At 44.0% G+C, this 22989-nt stretch overlaps 1 protein-coding gene across 9 annotated transcripts in view; it reads left to right on the top strand.

Annotated features, from left to right (window-relative positions):
- GGT1 (gamma-glutamyltransferase 1) overlaps window positions 1-22989 on the top strand; it is an 82997-nt gene that overhangs the window by 7141 nt on the left and 52867 nt on the right. For 2 of the 9 annotated variants that reach the window (XM_069961182.1, XM_069961178.1), the window contains exon 1: window positions 1742-1831. The exons of 4 other annotated variants lie outside the window; for them this stretch is intronic. Coding sequence is in view for 1 of the 5 variants with exons in the window: in XM_069961186.1 (XP_069817287.1) it covers window positions 1824-1831 (8 nt within the window). In the remaining 4 variants the exon portion in view is untranslated. Of the gene's footprint in view, window positions 1-1741; window positions 1832-2251; window positions 2269-22989 lie in introns of those variants that run through there. 3 more of the 9 variants (XM_069961186.1, XM_069961181.1, XM_069961185.1) reach the window with 3 other exon arrangements.

Here is a 22989-nt window from a genome sequence, read left to right as displayed (position 1 = left end):
TACATTTAATAAAGATGATAACCTTGTAGATTCTTTGTCTTCTTATAATATACTATGGTTGTTGGGTATGTATCACTTTAGCAGATCTTTTAGACTTTATACCTATAGGGACAGGATTTTTTTTCCGTACTGTAGCGGGTAACTTTGTATCTTGGTTGTAATGTATTGTACAGAATTGCAGAATATAATTTGAGTGAAATAAAAATAATACACTATAAGAATATTTTTTTGTAATGCCTTGTAGCCTCTGGTATCCTGGTTCCAACGCTGTCTTATTACATTGCTCTGCCCCTCCATCTTACTGTTTGGTTGACTATGTGTAATTTTCCTGTGGGTTACCACTTTAAACGGGGGCGAGTGCTTGGTTTGGGGTGTGAGAGCCTGATTTATTTTCCCTCGCTCTTATTCATATCTCCCTTAACCTGATTCATGCCTCATATTCACTCCTGAAGCCTAGCATTCACACCCCGGTTTTTAAGTACACGCTAGAGATGAGCAAACCTGGAGCATGCTTGAGTCGATCCGAACCCGAACGTTCGGCATTTGATTAGCGGTGACTGCTGAAGTGGGATAAAGCCCTAAGGCTATGTGGAAAACATGGATATAGTCATTGGCTGTATCCATGTTTTCTAGACAACCTTAGAGCTTTATCCAACTTCGGGTTTGGATCGACGCGAACCCGGTTCGCTCATCTCTAGTACACGCCCATTTGACTAATTAGAGGAAACTGCAGATAGTCAACAAAAATAGGAAAATCCCTATGTCTTGGGTATGGCGGGGTATAGAAACAAAATAAAAACAGTGTTGGAATCAGTATACCCAACAGGGTAATAGAAACTCAGTTTTTCATAATGACCACAGGTTCTCACTGGTCATTGTACAATTTCCCTGGCAACTAGAGATGAGTGAATGTACAGTGTTATCAAAGCGAAGCTCTTCGTTAGTTCGACAGGCGCTTTTGACCTCTGCGCTGCTCTGTTTCGGGTGCCTAGAAAAACTGGATCCAGTCCTGGGAAACATGTCCCAGTTTCCCAGGATTGGATAGGCACCTGGAGTAGAGCGGCACAGAGTTCAGAGGCAGCATGGCTGGTAAGCCGACTGACGGGCCTAGTGAAAAGATTGCTCATCCCTACCTATGATACATTTGTGTTATGAACAGTAACCTGTGTATCCACCATCACAGAAGAGACTGGACTGGACTGGACCCGCTTTTCCAGGGAACCAGAGCGGAGCAGCACAGAGTTCAAAAGCAGCCGGCTGACAAACTGACTGCTGAACTAAGAAAGTGCATGCCTTGGTTAATACTGTAAATTAGCTCATCTCACTGGCATCCTCACTGCCCAGCATGCCCCCATTGCCAATCTTAAAGTGATACTGTCATCCCCCTTAGGGGCCTATTCCACTGAGCGATAATCGGCCCGATTCGGCCCATTATCGCCCCGTGGAATAGAGACAACGATCAGCCGATGATCGCATTATCGGCTGATCGTTTATTTAGGCTCAAACCTAAAATCATCGGGCACCGACCGCGCATCGCTGCGTGGAATAGCGATGTGCAGCGGGCGACCAACGATTTCGCAAACACAACACTTTACCTAAGCATGTTGCAGGGCTTCTCTTACACTCCTTCTTCCTCCCGTTCCCGCGCGCAGCAGCAGCTTCGGTGCTGCCTGTCTTAGCTGACAGACCACTCAGCCAATCACTGGCCAGGACTGCCGTAGCCAGTGATTGGCTGAGCGGTCTGTAAGCTCAGACAGACCACACTGAGGCTGCTGCTGTGCTGGGACCAGGAGGAAGAAGGAGCGCAGGAGAAGACCTGCAGCATGTTTAGGTAAAGTATGGTTGATAAACAAGGGCTGCAAGGACATCGGTAACGATGTCCCTGCAGCCCTCGCTAAATGATTATTGGGCCCAGTAAACGAGCGCCGATCTAGCAGATTGGTGCTCGTTTACACTATTGATCGGGCCCCCATCGTCCTGTGGAATAGGACCCTTACTCTATGTGTGGTTCTCCGCACTATCCACAAGCTTAGATGCTGCACATTCTATATACCTGTATAAAACTTGTCTGTGTCTTCTTTGTGCTCTAAAATTGCTTCATTTCATCAATTGACAGTGTCACATTGATGGGTTTCATGACAGTTGGCCCCTCTCTCTCAAGAGAGCGATGGTTCAACTGCCATGAAGTCCCACTTAGATAACACTGTCCACTGATGAAATGAAGGGCAGCATCTAAGCTTGTGGATGGTGCAGAGAACAGCACATAGAGTAAGGGTACTATTACACGAAGCGTTTTTTAACGATAAACGATTGCAAACTAGATTGTTTATCGTTAACCTGAAATTGTTCAACATATTACACGGAACGATAATCGTTAGTTAGTTAGTTTATCATTAACCTGAAATTGTTCAACATATTAAACGGAACGATAATCGTTAGTTACGATCATTACTATGATCGTTTATTCCTTCTGATCCCAGCAAAACAATGGATAATGTGCAATTACACTGAACGATTAGTGAAAAAACACGTAAGTTAAAGGAGAAGTCCGGCCAAAACAATTTTTTAATATGTTATTACTTACGGAAAGTTTGACAAATTTCTAATGTACATTAATTATGGGAAATGCACATATAGGGCTATTTCCCTTAATTTAGTAGATCAGGGAAACTTCAGTCTCTCTGAAATACCGTGACGTCACGAACCGGGGGTGTAATTACAATGTAGTGCCCAGCAGGGGCGCACTATATATCAAAGTCAATGAGTACCATTGACTTCTATATAGAGTGCGCCCCTGCTGGACACTCCATTGGAATTACAATGGATGTGTATGTAAATGTAATATACAGTGTTTTTGATTGAATACATTTATTAAATACTTTGGGGAGCAAGTGTCCTTGCTCCCCAAAGTATTCCATAGATGTAATCAATCAGTACATTTGGATATCACAGTAAGCCCACTGATCCGCCGCCTGCCCGCTGCCACTCTGGACTACACTGAACTACTACTCCCATCACCGGCTTATAGCATGAGCAGGTGATGGGAGGTATAGTAGTTTGGTTATCGCTATGAGATCGCCGCCGCTGCTGATGCTGCCAGGCGCCGCTTATCACTGTGCAGCCATCATCCCTGTCCGCTCCCCCTCCTGCTTCTTTCGGGATCCGGCAACTTTACACTATCTGATGGCTGACTCCCTGCCCGGCAGCCACTCTCCGATCACACATGCCGGCTCCCCGTGCGTCCTGGTGTCTCCGGCCGGGCGGGGAGTCAGCCATCAGATAGTGTAGAGTTGCCGGATCCCGGAGGAAGCAGGAGGGGGGAGCGGAGTGGGATGATGGCTGCACAGTGATGAGCGGCGCCCGGCAGCATCAGCGGCGGCGGCGATCTCATAGCGATAACCAAGCTACTACACCTCCCATCACCTGCTCATGCTATGAGCAGGTGATGGGAGTAGTAGTTCAGTGTAGTCAAGAGCAGCGGCGGGCGGCGGATCGGTGGGCTTACTGTGATATCCGAATGTACTGATTGATTACATTTATGGAGTACTTTGGGGAGCAAGGACACTTGCTCCCCAAAGTATTCCATAAATGTATTCAATCAAAAACACTGTATACTGTATTACATTTACATACACATCCATTGTAATTCCAATGGAGTGTCCAGCAGGGGCGCACTATATATAGAAGTCAATGGTACTCATTGACTTCTATATATAGTGCGCCCCTTCTGGACACTCCATTGGAATTACACCCCCGATTCGTGACGTCACTTTTTTTTTAGAGAATCTGAAGTCTCCCTGATCTACTAAATTAAGGGAAATAGCCCTATATGTGCATTTCCCATAATTAATGTACATTTGAAATTTGCCTAACTTTCCCTAAGTAATAACATATTTAAAAATAGTTTTGGCCAGAGTTGTCCTTTAAGCAATTGAATGTTGAATTACAGCGAACGATTAGTGAATGATTAGCGAATGATTAACAATGATTTTAAGTTCAGATCTAAGGGTCCTATTCCACGGGCCGAGCAACAATGTAAACGAGTGCTGATCTGCTAGATCGGCGCTCGTTTACTGGGCCTATTCCACGGCCCCGATTGTCATTAAGCGAGGGCTGCAGGGACATCGTTACCGATGTCCTTGCAGCCCTTGCAGCATACATTACCTAGCAGGGCTTCTCCTGCGCTCCGTCTTCCTCCTCGGCTCCCGCGGAGGTCCCGGCCAGTGATTGGCTAAGCGGTCTGACAGCTCAGTCAGGCCGCTCCGGAGCCGCTGATGCTGCGAGCGGGACCCGCGGAGGAGGGCGGAGCGCAGGAGAAGCCCAGACAAGTAATGTATTGTGCTTCTCAAATAGTCGGTCGCCCGCTGATGATTTTAGGTTTGGCCCTAAATAAACGATCAGCCGATGATCGTGTCATCGGCTGATTGTTTATTTAAGGCCAAACCTACAATTTCTCTATTCCACCGAGCGATAATCTGCCGAATCGGGCCAAATGGGGCCGATTCGGCCGATTATCACCTCCGTGGAATAGGCCCCTAAATCAACGATCAACGACATACGAATGATTTTTCGATCGTTGCCTGCCATTACACTGAACGATTATCGTTTAAATTCGAACAATAAAACGATTTTTCGCACAATAATTGTCCCGTGTAATAGAGCCCTAAGGAAGGGAATGGGGGGAGGGCAGTATCACTTTAAGAATTGGTGGGAGTTCAACTTCACAGGTACACTTTAATACTTACCCCTACCTAGGTGTAGAATGTATAGACTGTTACACTGTTTATTTGATATTTATGTTTTTATTTATTTATTTATTTGGTTGAGTTGGACAAGCAGAAGAAGATGACATACCATATGAGGAGAGGTTTATATTTATGACCAGATCCTTATAAAAGGAATAAAATATTATGATAAGATGAACCGTATGACACCTAAATGTGGTAACATATTGCAACATCTTGGGAAACCTGCTGACTGTAATCCATTTCCTTTAAAAATGAGACGTCCTGCAGTTATCTCAGCACAGGCAGCACCACAGGGGTCTCAGACCCAGATGCTTCACTGAACCCAGACATCACTATATCTGACATATTTCTCAGTCTATCACCTGCTTTCTATTTATGTGAAACTGCTGTGATAAAACCCCCCCACTGATGCTTGTAATGACCCTAACACTCTTCCTACATGCACAGACTTCATATATATTTAAATATTTAAAGTGTCACTGTCGTTACATTTCTTTTTGCAGAAATCAATAGTCCAGGCGGTTTTAAGAAACTTTGTAATTGAGTTTATTAGGCAAATATGACATTATCTGCATTCAAAAAGCCTTTCCCCAGGTCCCCCCCAGGGGAGCAGGGAGATTAGTCACCGGCAGAGAGCAGAGAACAAAGGATTACACAGCGGGAGTTCCATGAAAGCTGGTATTCAGAGGTCAGAGAGGTCAGTGCTGACTGTCAGAGGAGATAGCCCGGTGATGTAGCTGTAAATTAACTCTTTGTTGTCCTGTTTTGGTGCCTCATCTCCCTCCACCCCTCCCCTCTCTATAGAAAATCATGAAAACAGGGGGGAGAGCTTCAAACTGCTTTTTAATGATAAAAATGCATTTTTCGGCTAATAATCCCAATGACAACGTTTCTTAAAATCGCCTGTACTATTGATTTCTGCAAAAAAATGTAAACAACAGTGACACTTTAAGGTTTGGCTGGGTTCACACTACGTTTTTGCAATCCATTTTTGCAAAAATAAAAAATGGATGGAAAAATGTATGCATCCGTTTTGATCCACTTTTACATTGACTTTCTTCATAAAGAAGAGGATCAAAACACATCCTTTTTTAACGTACACAAAATCGTAGTCAACCTCATCCGTTATGATCCGTTTTTTTTTTTTTTTATAATGGAAGTCAATGGAAAAACGGATCAAAATTGAAGCACACAAATGCGAATGTTTTTCCATCCATTTTTTCATCTGTTTTTTTTTTTTTTTTTTTTGCAAAAACGGATAAAAAAAAGAACGGATTGAAAAAATTTAGTGTGAACCCAGCCTCAGGCTCATGTTTTAGATTTTGAAAAGATCCAGATTATTATGGTTACAGTGTATGTTCACACAGAGTATTAACATAAGTCTTTTGGTCAGTGTTCTTTCAACCACAATCAGGAGTTGAAAACACAGAAACTGGGCAAATCCGTCCATTATAATTTTGCTCTTTCAGTTCCTCTCCTGGTTTTGGTTGAAAAAACACTAATCACAAGACTGACGGAAATACAATGTGTGAAAATAGCCTAAGGGCCCTATTACACAGAGCCTGATTTGGACGATTATCGCTCCATGTAATAGAAACAACGATCAGCCAATGAAGCGATCATCGGCTGATCGTTGGTTTAGGTTTGGACCTAAAATCACCGGGATCCAACCGCACATCGCTAAGTGCCAACAGCTGACGATTGCCCAAACACCTGATACCTTACCTCTCCCTGCTCCCAGTCTTCTCTCCGTGCTCCGCAGGACCAGGAAGCTGTGGAGCACAAGAGAGAAGACCGGGAGCAGGGAGAGGTAAGGTATCAGGTGTTTGGGCAAGGGCTGCATGGACATCACTTACGATGTCCATGCAGCCCTTACTGCCCGATTATCGGGCCATCTAATAGGTCCAGTAAACGATCCCCGAACTAGCAGATCGGCACTCGTTTACTAAACTGCTTGGGCCGTGTAATAGGACCCTAAGTTTGTACAAGGTCATGTCTATGCTGGAGAAATAAAAGCACCCTGTCTACGTATGGGAACAGGGCCCATCTCATAACGCCGGTGTTTAATATGCCAAGTTAATTCCAATTGATACAAGGTGATCACCAAATGAAAATATAATAAAAAAAAAAAATCAAAAACTTTTGATTTTAAAATTGTAAAACTGGTGATTTGACTTTTTATTACTATATTTATATATATATATATATATATATATATATATATATATATATATATACACACACATATATATAATATATATATATATATATATATATATATATATATGTGTAATAGCAGTAAAGTAATGGCAGCCAAGGAGGCCCTGGGGTGGCGGGTTGTAATTAAATGCAGGAAGAGAATGGCTTGTAACTACCTAGATGCTGCAGTTACCAATAAAGGGGTATTCTACTAAGGTAAAATACATGTTGAATAATCCCTCCTCCTGGAGACTAACATTTTGTCCTTACTTGTTATTACCTTTTCAGTCTCCTTCCCCCAGTTCTGAGATGCTGCTTTCTGATGAAGACACAGTGAGTTGTTTACTCCATCTCCGCTCTGAACCCATTCCCCCCCCCCATCCCTTCCGAGAAGGATCATGTAAACACATAAAATTATTGTCCCTGCCCATCTGCCTCTGCACTCTGTAATGCCCGAAGGGTTTATCACAATAAGGTCATCAGCAACTTGACCTCATTTTAACAGAATGCAGATAGTGACACTGTTCACACTTAGTTTACATCAGCCGTCTCAGAGAGAGAACAGCTCAAACACAGTTTTCTGTGTCTTCAGCAGAAAGCAGCAGCTCAGAACTGTAGGAAGGACACTGAAAAGGTAATAACAAGTATGGAACAAATTGGTAATGTCCAGGAGGGGGGATGATTAAACATGTATTTTACCTGAGTGGAATACCCCTTTAGGCATAGCACCTAGGTGGTTAAATTATTGGCTTCAGAGCTAATTCCTAAGCACGCCCAATGACACAGAGGATACAAAGTGATAGTCTCATCAAGACTACCTCTCTATAATCTGTATAATCTGTGGCTATCCAGCCATTTCTATACCTTTAGAAACCATGCGATAGTCAAAATGGCTTAATAAAAGATTTCTATTTCCACTATTTTTTTTATTTTTAGAAAAGTGGCAGTGAAATATACAAGGTACATACTGGCACAGTCCATATTCCTTTTACTAGATGTCCACATAATTGGGTAATATTGCAGCGCATACACTGTAATACTGGTGTAACACTAGGTGGAATGCTAGTGTTCCTGTACTATGCTCATATCTGTATACAGTATGCCTAATACATTTGTATGTATTCGAAGAATTTTGTGATTCATTTACCAGGCAGAACTGTTAACATCCGGAGTTGCACTTGAACAATGTTCACCAGTTATCTACATTAAAAGTGAATGGTAGATAAACTCCCTTTATCTTAATTAGTTTATAACAGCACATAAAATCTTCATGTGACGTGTTTCCATGTCTTGCCAAAATTTTTTTTTTTTTTAAAGGAGTTTTCTCAACTAGCAAAGTTATCCTATGAAGAATAAGGGCTGGAGTCTCCCATTAGGGTACGTTCACACTGAGGATAAGAGGCAGAAATTCAGAGCGGAATCCCCACTGCGGACTCCGCTCGGAATTCCACCTGCCTCAGTGTCTCTATGTTAAAGAGGATGTACCATCAGGTACATCCTCTTTAATCTGAAACACAAATCGAACAGCGCCATCACGGGAAGCCGGTTCCGTGGTGCTCAAGCACTGGAGGTAGGCCGGGCCGCCCCCAGTGGGAGGGAATTCCCTCCCCTCTATGACGCGGCTCCATTGATTCTAACAGAGCCGCGTCATACAGGGGAGGGAATTCCCTCCCACTGGGGGCAGCCCGGCCCACCTCCAGTGCTTGAGCACCGGCCGGTTCTGGTGCATAGAACGGCACCGTACACGGGAACCGGGCCGTTGTTCAGACTCTTTTAATGAGATTAAATGAAAAGCACAAATATTTTACCATACCAAAGGTGCATGGGCCCTACCGTATCTCTGTATGTTTCTGATTTAAGACGGGAGCAGAGTGTTCATTTTGCAGGATTCCATGGCATTCTCCATTAGGCTCTCTATATACTACTATATTCCACCCTAAAACCCTCTGTTCTAGGGTAGGGTAGGCAAAGAGAAGATTACATATTAGAATCCCCCAGCAAGTGATAGGTTCGGGGACTTTTTTATGTAATGTCCAGAACATTGTATCCAATATATTCAGTTTGGAGGAAAGAAACTTTCTCACCTGATAGCTGTCATCATGGATCCGACTGAAACCAACATGCTCTGTGGATGCAGAGCGAATAATACTCACACTGTCTTCAAGACTTCAGTTTTGTTTATTTGGAACACCGAGGGTGAGGACGTACCTGGGCGTCCGAGTTTGATGGTTTACATCAGCTGTGAGCTTTGGACCTGGTGGAGTCCAGTAGTGTGGAGGTTGCATGTAGCAAGTCTAGTGAGGACTTTGCATTGTTTTGAGATGTCCAGAACATTGTCCACCATCTGGTCATGTAGTATATCAGAGGAGACCAAAATTGTGTCCCAAATCTATTGCCGCAATCATATTTACAATATCTCTTGTCAAGAGTCAAAAGTTATCAATGGTGTCCATGGTGCTGAACACAGAGCTGAAGAAGAACACAAAGTAACTTTCTGTTTTTGATCCTTTTTGAACCACAAGAGAAATTGCTAATCGAATTGCGGCAATCTATTTCTCGGACAATTCTAGTCTTCTTTGATATGGTACATGGCCACCTTGACAAACTTGCCCTTGATCCAATATGGCGACTTTCAAGACAGCAGCCATGTACAAGACATAGCCTGAAAGATAGTCCCCCATAAGCCATTACATGCTGGGGTATTCAGATATGTCATTTCCCCTTAAGTCTCTAAAATAAAACTGTGTCCTGAGACTTTTGACTCACCCTGTGAATAGTGCAATGGAGCATTAGAACATAGCTTTTATTTTTTGAAGACATAATTCCTTTAAACAATTGTTCCAGCTCGGTTCCATTGTACGTGAGCCATTTGTCTTCACAGCTGTTCAGCTGTTCTCCTAAGATGCAGGAGAATAGGATTCTTGCCACACCCCTCCCCCCGCCCTCCAGTTGCTGATTGACAGTTGACTGCCTTTACACAATATGGATACATAACTACCAATCAGCAGCTGGTGGGTGGAGTTTTCTGCTTCTCATGACTATCCAGGACTACTGGGCTCATGTACATAATGGAGAGGACTATAGAGATGAGCGAACCTGGAGCATGTTCAAGTCCATCCGAACCCAAACTTTTGGTATTTGATTAGCGGTGGCTGCTGAACTTGGATAAAGCCCTAAGGCTATGTGGAAAACATGGATATAGTCATTGGCTGTATCCATGTTTTCTAGACAACCTTAGAGCTTTATCCAAGTTCAGCAGCCCCAGCTAATCAAATACCGAACGTTCGGGTTCAGATGGACTCGAACCCGAACCCGGTTCGCTCGTCTCTAGAGGACTACTTATTGTCCAGGTTATTCAGGAGGAGATCTCTGTATTAGCTGCACAGAACAATGTAAGTGATACATCATTCTGTTCAGCTTCTCTGTCACTAGTTTATGCTACTCTTATATAAGACAGCATAATCCTACTGACAGATTCTCTTGGTTGGTTGACAACTGCTGGTTGTCTCATGCATGGTTAAGCATCCTGTACAAATAGCCATATCCCTTGTGTATCCTTCATAACATATTGCAATATTAATTATAATAGAAGTGTTAAAAAAAAAAATGTTCCGAGCTTGTTTACACAGTTACCTGAGGCTAAAAGGATAAAAGAATTTAAAAGGAATTTTTATTTTATTATTATTATTTTTTTTTTTTTTAAGGCGCCCTCGGTTCCAGAGTGCTATACAAGCTATAACAAACAGAACATTACAAAGTCAAAGTAAACGTTCGTTCCTCGGCTCATTGACTCTTTTGTGCGGCTAATAAAATCAGCGTTCTCTGACGCCTGTCACCCTGTCTAAACAGTTGATCCGCAGCAGATAATGAGGAATCTGAATGATTGGTCTAGTGGAAACACGGCACAGCACCCACTTGCTGCAGCTATTCGGCTTAATTCAGTTGTAGGGACCATGGCTCCTCATACCTTCTATGGGCTTGACAGTGATAGACAAGCACAATCTCTGTCAGTCTCTTAACAGTGAATGAGTTCAAAACACATAACTAAAATGCTGTAGATAACATGTCATTAACCTTTGAGAAAAGACATAGGACTTTAACCTAAACAGGATGCAGTATATATAACCAGAATTTATATAACCAGTAAAAATGAGTGTATCTAAGGGTACATTAAAGTTTTATTTCACTCAAACATAACTTTTGATATGTTGCTGCCCATGGTGAGACTAACAATTCCTTCCATACCTGTTATTATCTATTCAGTCTCCTTCTCCCAGTTCTGAGCTGCTGCTTTCTGCTGAAGACACAAAAATCTGTGTGTGAGCTTTTCTCTCTGTCTCCCCCTCCCTTATGAAACAGCTAATGTAAACAAGTCCCTGACTGGCTTTATCAGCAACATTGTAAGGCTGGTAGTATTCATCACAGTGAGTTCAGCAGCTCAGACCTCAGAATAACCCTCCCAGCATTACAAAGAAGCTACAATGTTGCAGATAAAGCCAGCCAGGGACTTGTTTACATTAGCCACTTCAGAAGGGAGAGGGAAGAAGGGGAGATGGAGAGAAAAGCTCACCCACAGATTGTTGTGTCTTCAGCAGAAAGTAGAAGCTGAGAACTAGGGGAAGGAGGCTGAATACATAATAACAAGTATGGAAGGAATTGTTAGTCTCACCATGGGCAGAAACATCAAAAGTTATGTTTGAGTGGAATACCCCTTTAACATTTCTACAACTGTTTCATATATTTGAATGGGGTTTCGAAGCAAAAAGGGGCTTTTTTCATTTAAATCAGCATACTACAGGTGTGACATTTATTCTGGAGTTTATCCCATAGGCATCTCAATAGGATTTTAAATGTAGAAAAAAGAATATGACGTATTTAGATGTGTATTTAACAGTGTTCAGTATAGGAGTATGTTAAGAAGAAAGACATGGCTGTAAATGTAGTTACTTATTAGTAAAGAGTTTTAGTTCATAGTACAGAAACCATTTAGTTCCTGTATACAGAGCCAGAGTTAATGAGGGGAAACAGCCACTCCGATCCCAAGAGGCTCACTGAGATGAGAAGCTGACAGTGGAGCAGAAAATCCTTCTGCTTCATTGTCAGAGCTAGGGATTGGGCAAAGATCCATGTGTCCTGAATAGTCTGTCAGATAACAAAGAACTAAGTGATGATAGAAACTTCTGTCCTGCGCTGAGACAAGTTAAAGTGGACTCCCATGGACTCGTCTCTCCCGTCTTATATAGTAAATACTTGTATTCCCCATGAATAAAATAACAATTCTTGAACATCTTTTGTTACATATATGTATTGGATCATTTCTCCAAGAAATGTATAAATTAAATTAATAGACAAATGGGTGTGACTTGTTGGGGGTGTGTCCCTAAGATGATAATCCAATCAGAGCTGACAGTACCCAGTAGTGTAGGTGTGGTGTCCCAGCACAGGGTTCTGTTCCTTGGTACCTGTGTAAAGTTTTCTCTCAGATTAACCAATGGGAGATGAAGTACATTATTTTCCCAACTAGTTGGTAATTGTGTTTTCCCAACTAGGTGTTAAGGATTAACTGTGTTATACCATGTGTTGAATGCTGATCAGTCACAGGTGCTCTTCTTTCTAACCTATCCTATCCTTCTTCTCTCTCACCCACAATCAGCCCCACCACTCACAGGAGGGTTTAGATATACCCCTGTAGGAGGGGTTAACCTGGTGGAGGAAGTGAGTCAGTCTCTAGTTAGTTTCCAGAGAGAGAGGACATGCAGTTTCTGTGGAAGTTAACAGCCCTATTCCACCAACAGATCTGACGACAGATTATCTGCCAAAGATTTGAGGCCAAACCCAGGAGTGGAGACTTTCCTTATGTAAGCAACTACCACAGTTATGCAGTGCTAAGTTCACCTTAGGGGAGAGAAGCCACATAGGATAACCCTATCTCATGCCAGGATCCCTTCTAAAACATGCAGGGCAGTCACCTGAAACAAGAGAAACTGACCCAGTAGGACAAAGCTACCAAGAATAGGTCTTCATATCCTACTGCGCAGCGCAGGGCGACTGGGTAATCTCGGAAGTCTGCTACACCAAGATAACCGATGACTGGGGCTCATGCTTCCCACCTAGGACAGGTTCTATGCAACTAGGGGGAAAAAGACAGATTATAGTCTATATGTAAAAGCATCACTTATTTCTTCTTATCTACACTTCAGTTTCGGCAGAATACATATCCTACATTGGGCAGGGCTCCTCTAGCAACTCCTCTCCTCTTCGTTCTCTTCACAAAGCACTTACCACCACAAGCACCTACCTCTACAAAGCACTGGTTTACTCTGTTGTCAGCAACTAAGTTTATTAAGATTTGCACTATCCCTATTGAGTGTACTGTTCACCTGCAACTTTGTTCAGTAAAGAATTCTATTTTTCAACTAAATGCACGGACTCTGTCTGATCTACCTGCACCTGCACCCACAAACACCACTGTCTGCCTTGGGTTATTTTCCCCCTCTCTTTGGGTGGCGGTACCGACATCCATGGTGGGTCTACTACCACTCCAGGTTACAGTGACAAGTGCCCAAGGGACCCGCAACACTACCGGAGGTTACCGACCATTTGGGGTCAACAAACCGGCCAATACAGGTACCAACATCACACCTGTGTACTACTACAGTACTGGCGTCACAAATAACAACACAACACTAGAGATGAGCGAACCGGGTTCGGGTTGGAGTCCATCCGAACCCGAACGATCAGCATTTGATTAGTGGGGGCTGCTGAACTTGGATAAAGCTCTAAGGTTGTCTGGAAAACATGGATACAGCCAATGACTATATCCATGTTTTCCACATAGCCTTAGGGCTTTATCCACGTTCAGCAGCCACCGCTAATCAAATGCCGATTGTTTTGGTTCAGATGGACTCGAACCCGTTTCGCTCATCTCTAAAAAACACTGGCCAAGTACCACATGGTGACACGCCCCGGTAACACCCAGTTGCATGTTCAGTTAGACATTTCTAGAATGAATAAAAAGGAAAAGCACGTCACAGAGCTATATAAAACATTTACCTTAATTGTTATTGCATGTGGAGTGTAAGTACTTACTATAGCAGATACTGTAGGTCATGAGATGACACAGCTTCTCATTAACTGCATTCAGTTTTCTCTTAGGGTACCAGCATTAGAGGTCCACTTTATACTAGTTATTCCCCCCCCCCCCCCCCCCCCCACACACACACACATACACTATCATCACTATCATTGCTATTATTACCATTGGCCCCTTTACAACCAGGTGTTAACATTTATTGAGCAATATATCACTAGGGATACTATCCTCCACACTTCACACTTCCGTGTACATAATCATTTACCCATGACATGCTTAACATTATTACCTATAACCTAGTATTAGGTGGAATAATAGGGTAATGTTTCTCCTTGAGGAGAACACCATCAAAGTGTGTGGAGATTTACTGCATAAGACTGGGATGTCAAACTGTGGCCCTCCAGCTGTTGCAAAACTACAATTCCCATCATACCTGGACAACAAGCTTTGGCTATGGGTTTGACACCCCTGGTATAGGCCATTTACTGAGGAAGGATATGCAAAGGAGCTTTTTTGCACCACCTTTTGGAGGTTGCTTTACTTCAGGCCAGTGTTTGTGTTCTTTTAAGGAGCCTCAGAAAATGATAGGGAATTTAATAAGCCAACCCAGAAAATTCTTCAAAAAGAGAAGTTATTCAATAATAGACAGCTGTTTCAAGCTTCTTGCCTCTCATCAGTACAGAGCAGGGTGCTGCCAGGCTGCGGAAAGGCCTGTGCCTCTGTACCAAAGGGGAAGCGTATTGTTTCTGCCTCCTGTTCTGCATGAACAAGGGGCAAGAAACCTGATATATCTACAGATGGGCTTACTAAATCCCTATTTATGTCTTGAGGACAAACACTGGGTTTAATGGAAAGTTACTTCTACAAGGTGGCGCAAGAGGGCCGTCTTTACGTATTATTCTTCCTAGCATTTGGTGGGCATGCTTCACTGACTTTTGGACATTGTTTGGTAATATTATTTGGACAGCAAATGTAATTATTACTAACATACAACATGATACATTAAGTGAACATTTTAGGGCGGCTGTAGTTCTTTTATTTAAAAATATAAGGCATTACAATAATAATAGACAATAACATAATAATAAGGTAAAAAAAGGTCAAAGAGTCCATATTAACCCATGGCTGCACAGAAATGTTACTGTACTGTGTGGCACTGCCAGTGTAACGGGAGATCGGCAGCTGCCATGTCAGCATGAAAACTGTCTCTAAGGGGCTTTAAATTCGGTACCTCGTGGTCTAGTGGAGATCGCCGCTGACCGGTGCCTGTTCCGTGTCCAATGGCCATTGGATCTGTAGGCCGCAAGCCTCACACATCTATGTGGGCTTTGTGGCCTGATGGACTGGATGAGGCTTCCCTTTTAGAGATGAGCGAACCAGGTTCGGGTTCGAGTCGATCCGAACCCGATCATTCGGCATTTGATTAGCGGTGGCTGCTGAACTTGGATAAAGCTCTAAGGTTGTCTAGAAAACATGGATACAGCCAATGACTATATCCATGATTTCCACATAGCCTTAGGGCTTTATCCAAGTTAATCAAATGCCAAAGGATCGGGTTCGGATGGACTCGAGCATGCTCGAGGTTCGCTCATCTCTATTCTCTTTCAATCACAGATGATACTGATCATAGCTCACCTGCAGTGAGCGAGGAATGAGCAAGCACTGAGCTGACAGGTCGGCGCTCACTTACCCTTAAGTATCGTGCTGTCTATAGGCCCTATTACACGGAACAATTATCATTTAAAAATTTGCTAAAACAATCAAAATGAACAATTATCTCTCCGTGTAATAACACCCAACGATGAAACAACGAATGAAAAATCGTTCATTTTGGTCTTTCAACATGTTGTAAAATTATCGTTGGTAGTTTGCCGATCGTTCGCATATTTGTTCGTGTAATGAGTCGTGTTGTGTGGGTTGTTCTGAGGAACGATTATTGACCATATAATGACGTAAAAACGATCGTTCATAACAGTAATCAGTGAATGTAATAACCTCAGAATTATTTGCAAAAAAATTGCTAGTTATTTGTAGCGAACGATTGTTATAGCGAATCTTTGAACTATAATCGCTATGTGTAATACGGCCTTATAAGGCTGGGTTCACACTACGTATATTTCAGTCAGTATTGTGGTCCTCATATTGCAACCAAAACCAGGAGTGGATTAAAAACACAGAAAGGATCTGTTCACACAATGGTGAAATTAAGTGGCTGGCCGCCATATAACAGTAAATAATGGCCATTATTTCAATATAACAGCCATTGTTTTAAAATAACAGCAAATATTTGGCATTAAATGGCGGCCATCCACTCAATTTCACCATTGTGTGAACAGATTCTTTCTGTGTTTTTAATCCACTCCTGGTTTTGGTTGCAATATGAGGACCACAATACTGACTGAAATATACGTAGTGTGAACCCTTAGGGTGCGTTCACACGTACAGGATCCGCAGCGTACTTCACGCTGCGAGTTTGCAGCTAAATCCGCTGCGGATCCATGTAGTGTGAAGGTCTATGCGGTTACGTATCCGCAGTGGAATTTTCATTCCACTGCGGGTATGCAAGCCGGCCCCTTTAACCCCCCCCCCCACACCCGCAGCCTGCAGCCCCTGGCCCGGAGCATACATTACCTGCTTGGCACCACGGCTGTGTGTGAGGCTCCCCTCGCTCCCCATGAGCCAATCATTGATAATCTGTCAGATAATCTTTCTGTGTAAATGGACCCTAATTTGGCCTTAGCTTACCTGGCTGTAGATATTTATGTGGTCTTTGTAAGGGTCCATTTACACAGAAAGGGTGGGTTCACACTACGGAATTCTTGCGGAAAATGTCAGCGGAATTCCGTCAGCTGTCCGCCCGCACATCTGGGCGCCTTTTTGCCGGCTCCATAGACACCATTCTATGGGCCAGCGTATTCCGCTATACGCTGAAAGAAGTGTCATGTCACTTCTCTCATCGGATCACGGAATACGCAAGCCCATAGAATGGTGTCTATGGAGCCAGTGGAAAGGCGCGTGCCCGTGCGTGCGGACAGCTGACAGAATTCCGCTGACATTTTCCGCGAGAATTCCGTAGTGTGAACCCACCCAAAGACTATCTGACAGATTATCTGCCAAAAATTTGAAGCCAAAGCCAGAAATGGATTTCAAAAGAGGAGAAATATTACCTGATCTCTGTTTATAGTCTGTTTCTAGCTTTGGCTTCAAATCTTTGGCAGATAATCTGTCAGATAATCTTTCTGTGTAAATCAGGGGTGGGGAACCTCCGGCCCGCGGGCTGCATCCGGCCCCTGAGACCTCCCGATGCGGCCCGCAGCCCGCAGCTCCCCTGTGATGCGCGCCGCTCTGGAGGAGGAAGGAGCCGGCATACACAGCATCCTCCGGTGTCTGTGACAGCTGCCGGACACAGGAGGATGCTGTCTATGCCGGCTTCTTCCCCAGCAGAGCGGCGCGTGTCTTCAGTCTTCTGCGGGCCGCGCGATGACGTCATTTCATCGCGCGCCGCCTGCAGGAGAAAGACCGGCACAGAGGACCTGGGACAGAAGAGGACATGGGCAGCGTGGGAGCGGAGGTAAGGTGAGTGGGATGTTTATTTTTTTTATTTGGGGGTTAACTAGGCCACCAGGGACATGCCTGATGGGGTTAACTAGGCCACCAGTGACATGCCTGATGGGGGTTAACTAGGCCACCAGGGACATGCCTGATGGGGGTTAACTAGGCCACCAGGGATATGCCTGATGGGAGTTAACTAGGCCACCTGGGACATGACTGATGGGGGTTAACTAGGCTACCAGGGACATGACTAATGGGGGTTAACTAGGCCTACCAGAGGCATCACTGGGGGGGTTAACTAGGCTACCAGGGACATGACTTGGGGGTTAACTAGACTACAAGGGGCATCACTGGGGGGGTTAACTACAATAGCAGGGGAACTAGGGGAACAATACTTTGCCTTGCCCTGGGTGCTGCAAACCCACGCTACTAACTGCCGCACACGGTATGCGGCCCTCGAATGATTTTATTAATGGCCGACCGGCCCTCGACATGGAAAAGGTTCCCCACCCCTGGTGTAAATGGACCCTTATGGTAGGTTTACACAGAGATTTTTCTGACAGATCTTTGAAGCCAAAGCCAGGAACAGACTATAAACAGAGAACAGGTCATAAAGAAAATACTGAGATCCATTCTCTTTTTAAATCCATTCCTGGCTTTGGCTTAAAAAAATTGTCAGATAAATCTCTGTGTAAACACACCATAACTCTCTATAACATAGAAAAATGTTGATAGAGGTGGAAAACTACATTAAATTGCTACTACATTTGGTTATTTGTCTCATATGAAACACTGCATAGAAAGAGTTTGTGCTCAATACAGTTTAACTTGGAACAGGGCTGTAATATGGCACCCTTGGAGGTCTATAGGGCCTTACTTGTAAATAGGGTTGTGCTCAGCCAATCAGCTGTAGGTCAGCGCACTGATTGGTCAAGCAGGACATGCCTAGACAACCGAAGCAAGCATAAGCAGGGACCAGGTGAAGTATAGTCTCTGGCGGCAGGGTTAACGGGGCGGGCTGCGGACATATTCGCAGGATGTGTATCCTGCTGCGAGTTTGTCTGCCCATAGAGTTTACTGGGCAGGGATCCGCAGTGGGCCGCGAGAAATCCACTGCTGATCTGGGGTCCATTTACACAGAACGATTATCTGACAGAAGATTTTCTGCCAAAGATTTGAAGCCAAAGCCAGAAACTATGGCAGAGACTATAAACAGAGATCAGGTCATAAAGGAAAGACTGAGATTTCTCCTCTTTTCAAATCCATTCCTGGCTTTGGCTTCAAATCTTTGGCCGATAATCTGTCAGATAATCTTTCTGTGTACATGGCCCCTTAAAAACTTAAATGTGTGAAGACGCCCTGAGCCAGACATTTCCCATTAGCAATTAAAGAGAAACTTCACAGATGTTGACAATGCCCTCATCTATGCACTGTGTCAAGGTATGAGAAGACTGGTATGTAGATGGCACTATAGCACAATCTTTATAGTAGCAGTGCACTTGGTCAGCATAGGGTTATGTTTAGTGTGAGACTCCTGCATTTACACTGATATTCTCCTCATGTTCCCAGCATTTTTTTTAGACAGTGTCAGGTTACTCTTAGGGTAGCTTCACACACACCATATCGCAGCGGATTTGATCCAAATAACTAAATACAGCATCAAATCTGCTGCAGATCTGCTGCGGACAGGGGTGAATTAACTTTACTATAGGCCCCGGGGCTGGTCACCAAGCCTGGGCCCCCCAACCCCACTGTTACTATGGCAGCATTAGCTTGTTGTTCGTAGTACAGGATCATGTCATGATGCCCTGATTCGTGCGAAACTGCGATTTATTGCAAATCATGGCAGAACTGTAGCCAGGAGACAATATACAATATATAAAGTCTTTTTGGATGGTCATGGGCCACCAGGAGCTCAGGGCCCTGGGCTACCGCCTGAAACTGACTTATTTTAATCCGCTACTGGCTGCGGATCCTGTCTGTATGTGTGAATGCACCCTTAGGGTACAAACCCACTTGACGTATTTGCTGCGTGAATCAGTCTTAAAAATAAGCAGGCAAAACGCAGGTTGGCTTTATAAGATTGTTCTGCATTAAAATACGCAATTGCGTATTTTTGAAGTGTGAAGCTTGTTGTTAGCAAAGCATCAGTTGTTAACAACCTGTGCGAAAAACGCATGTAGCTTCACGCTTCAAAAATACGCAATTGCGTATTTTAATGCAGAACAATTGTATAAAGCCAACCTGCGTTTTGCCTGCTTATTTAACCCACACACCGTATACACAGCGTATTTACTGCTGCGATACGCAACAAAAACGCAGCAGATTAGATCTAAATAACTGAACTCAGCATTAAATCTTCACCATCAAACTGCTGCGTATTTGCTGCATATTTGCTGCGTATTTGTTGCGTATTTGTTGCGTATTTGCTGCGTATACGGTGTGTGGGTTTGTACCCTTAGACTGATTCACGCAGCAAATACGTCAAGTGGGTTTGTACCCTAAGGGTATAAACCCACACACCGTATAAGCAGCGTATTTACTGCTGCGATACGCAGCAAATACGCAGCAGATACGCAGCAGATTATATCTAAATAACTGAACACAGCATCAAATCTGTACCAACAAATCTGCTGCGTATTTGCTGCGTATTTGTTGCGTATCTGCTGTGTATACGGTGTGTGGGTTTGTACCCTGAAAGTTAGAGGATTTTGGTTAGTTTAGGGTACAAACCCACACACCGTATACACAGCAGATACGCAACAAATACGCAGCAGATTTGTTGGTACAGATTTGATGCTGTGTTCAGTTATTTAGATATAATCTGCTGCGTTTTTGCTGCGTATTTGCTGCGTATTTGCTGCGTGTTTGCTGCGTGTTTGCTGCGTATCGCAGCAGTAAATACGCTGCTTATACGGTGTGTGGGTTTATACCCTTAGAAGTTTATCTGTGTATGTAGGTAGAAAACACACACTATAAGGCCTCTTTCACACAGTATATTTTTTCATTAAACAATGGGCGTTGTTGCAGGTTTGCAATAACGGCCGTTGTTTAATGACAGCAGCCGATTACACTACAGCCTATGGAACCACAGCCGTATGGCCAGGATTCCATGTGGCCGCACAGAAAACTCACGTCTATTTTTTGTGGTTGCTATTCAGTGAACAGCAGCCACACGAAATAGACTGTGCCACAATGTAGAGGACAGCTCCTGGCTATGGCTGATTGGGGTGCGCACCCTAATTCCAATTAAGATAAAGTGATCAGAGGCGACATATCACTTGTGCAGCCTGTTCAGCTGCACAGGGGCCCAGGTCAATAGAGGTGCCCGCCAGGCTCAGACTCTAAAGTGTCAGCTCAGCATGGCACATGTCCATAGTGGGCCCCCAGGCGGTATCAGCACAAAGGAAGTGTGGGCTCCATGTTCCTGTGGGGCCCCTTTAGTGACTGGAAACTGTGCCCGGTCGGAGCTAGTTCTCCTCCTCTTCTGCACGCTGCTGCTGACAGTCCATCCTGTACTCCACTGTCTGGCAGACCTTGTATGAGGAGGAGAGGAGAGAGAGCATGTGATGACAGACCCCTCCCCCCCTCCTGTACTCCCCTGTCTGGCACACCTTGTATGAGGAGGAGAGTAGAGAGAGTGTGTGGTGACAGGGGCTGGAGGGATCCTGCAGGGTTATGGCTGCCAGAGACTGGACTGTAAAGAGGAGCAGCAGCTTTGACATTAGTGTCAGTGTGTCTGTCAGGCTGCTGGAAGTTGTAAGACAGAGGGTGGACTGAGCACAGAGCCCCCACCCCCCTCTCTGATGCTATAAGTTTTATTGTACATTTATGCCTTTTAGCCAATATCTGTGCCCCCCTCCCCCTGCAGCATGGTTGTTTTTTTCTTTCATCTCCCCCTAAGCAGCCACATACAGTACATGTCTCCTACCTGTGCAGCCACATACAGTACATGTCTCCCACCTGTGCAGCCACATACAGTACATGTCTCCCACCTCTGCTGCCACATACAGTACATGTCTCCAACCTGTGCCGCCACATACAGTACATGTCTCCCACCTGTGCAGCCACATACAGTACATGTATCCCACCTATGCAGCCACATACAGTACATGTATCCCACCTATGCAGCCACATACAGTACATGTATCCCACCTGTGCAGCCACATACAGTACATGTCTCCCACCTGTGCAGCCACATACAGTACATGTTGTAGTTATTGTTATTCAGCTGTGGTCACAGATACATCAGTCAAAGATGGGACCAGGTCAGCATGTCGCTTCTGACAGGTTCTTTATTTGGGTGCCCCCCATGATCGGTTCTATTGGTTTGCCACAGGTACCCCGGTCCCACACTGGGGCCTGCACAGACTGCAGTACAGTCCTTTAGTGGGCCCTGGCATCTGTGCTGTAGAGCCCTCCCGAGAAACCAGGACACATGTACCGGATACCCGGGCATAAATATGTGTGCACCTTCAAGGCAGAAAGGTGGAGAAACTAATAGGTTATGGGGGCCCAAACACATTTTTTTCACAGGGGCCCTTTGCAGTCTGTGTCCTCCCCTGAAAGTGATGTTTAAACGGCCAATACTGCAATATCGTCCGGTTGAACACACACATGTGTCACACAACAGCTGCTGTTTATCTAAGGCTATGTTCAGACACTGTATTTTTGCTCACTATTTTGGTCAGTATTTTGCAACCAAAACCAGGAGCGGATTGAAGACACAGGCTCTATTCACACAATGTTTAAATTGAGTGTATGGCTGTTATTTAATGGCAAATATCGGCCATTAACCCTTTAAGGACGGGGCCCATTTTCGTTTTTACGTTTTCGGTTTTTCCTCCTTGTGTTTAAAAGGTCATAGCACTTGCATTTTTCCACCTAGAAACCCACATGACCCCTTATTTTTTGCGTCACTAATTGTACTTTGCAATTACAGGCTGAATTTTTGCATAAAGTACACTGCGAAACCAGAAAAAAATTCAAAGTGTGGTGAAATTGAAAAAAAAAGCATTTCTTTTATTTGGGGGAAATGTGTTTTTACGCCATTCGCCCTGGGGTAAAACTGACTTGTTATGCATGTTCCTCAAGTTGTTACGATTAAAACGATATATAACATGTATAACTTATATTGTATCGGATGGCCTATAAAAAATTCAAACCGTTGTTAACCAATATACGTTCCTTAAAATCGCTCCATTCCCAGGCTTATAGCGCTTTTATCCTTTGGTCTATGGGGCTGTGCGAGGTGTCATTTTTTGCGCCATGATGTGATCTTTCTATCGGTACCTTGATTGCCCATATACGTCTTTTTGATCGCTTTTTATTAAATTTTTTCTGGATTTGATGCGACCAAAAATGCGCAATTTTGCACTTTGGGATTTTTTTGCGCTG

Source organism: Dendropsophus ebraccatus, chromosome 3 (assembly GCF_027789765.1).
Source record: "Dendropsophus ebraccatus isolate aDenEbr1 chromosome 3, aDenEbr1.pat, whole genome shotgun sequence".
Classification (NCBI taxonomy): domain Eukaryota; kingdom Metazoa; phylum Chordata; class Amphibia; order Anura; family Hylidae; genus Dendropsophus; species Dendropsophus ebraccatus.
Note: the sequence above shows the minus strand (reverse complement) of the source record. Positions and strands in the feature narration are given on the sequence as shown.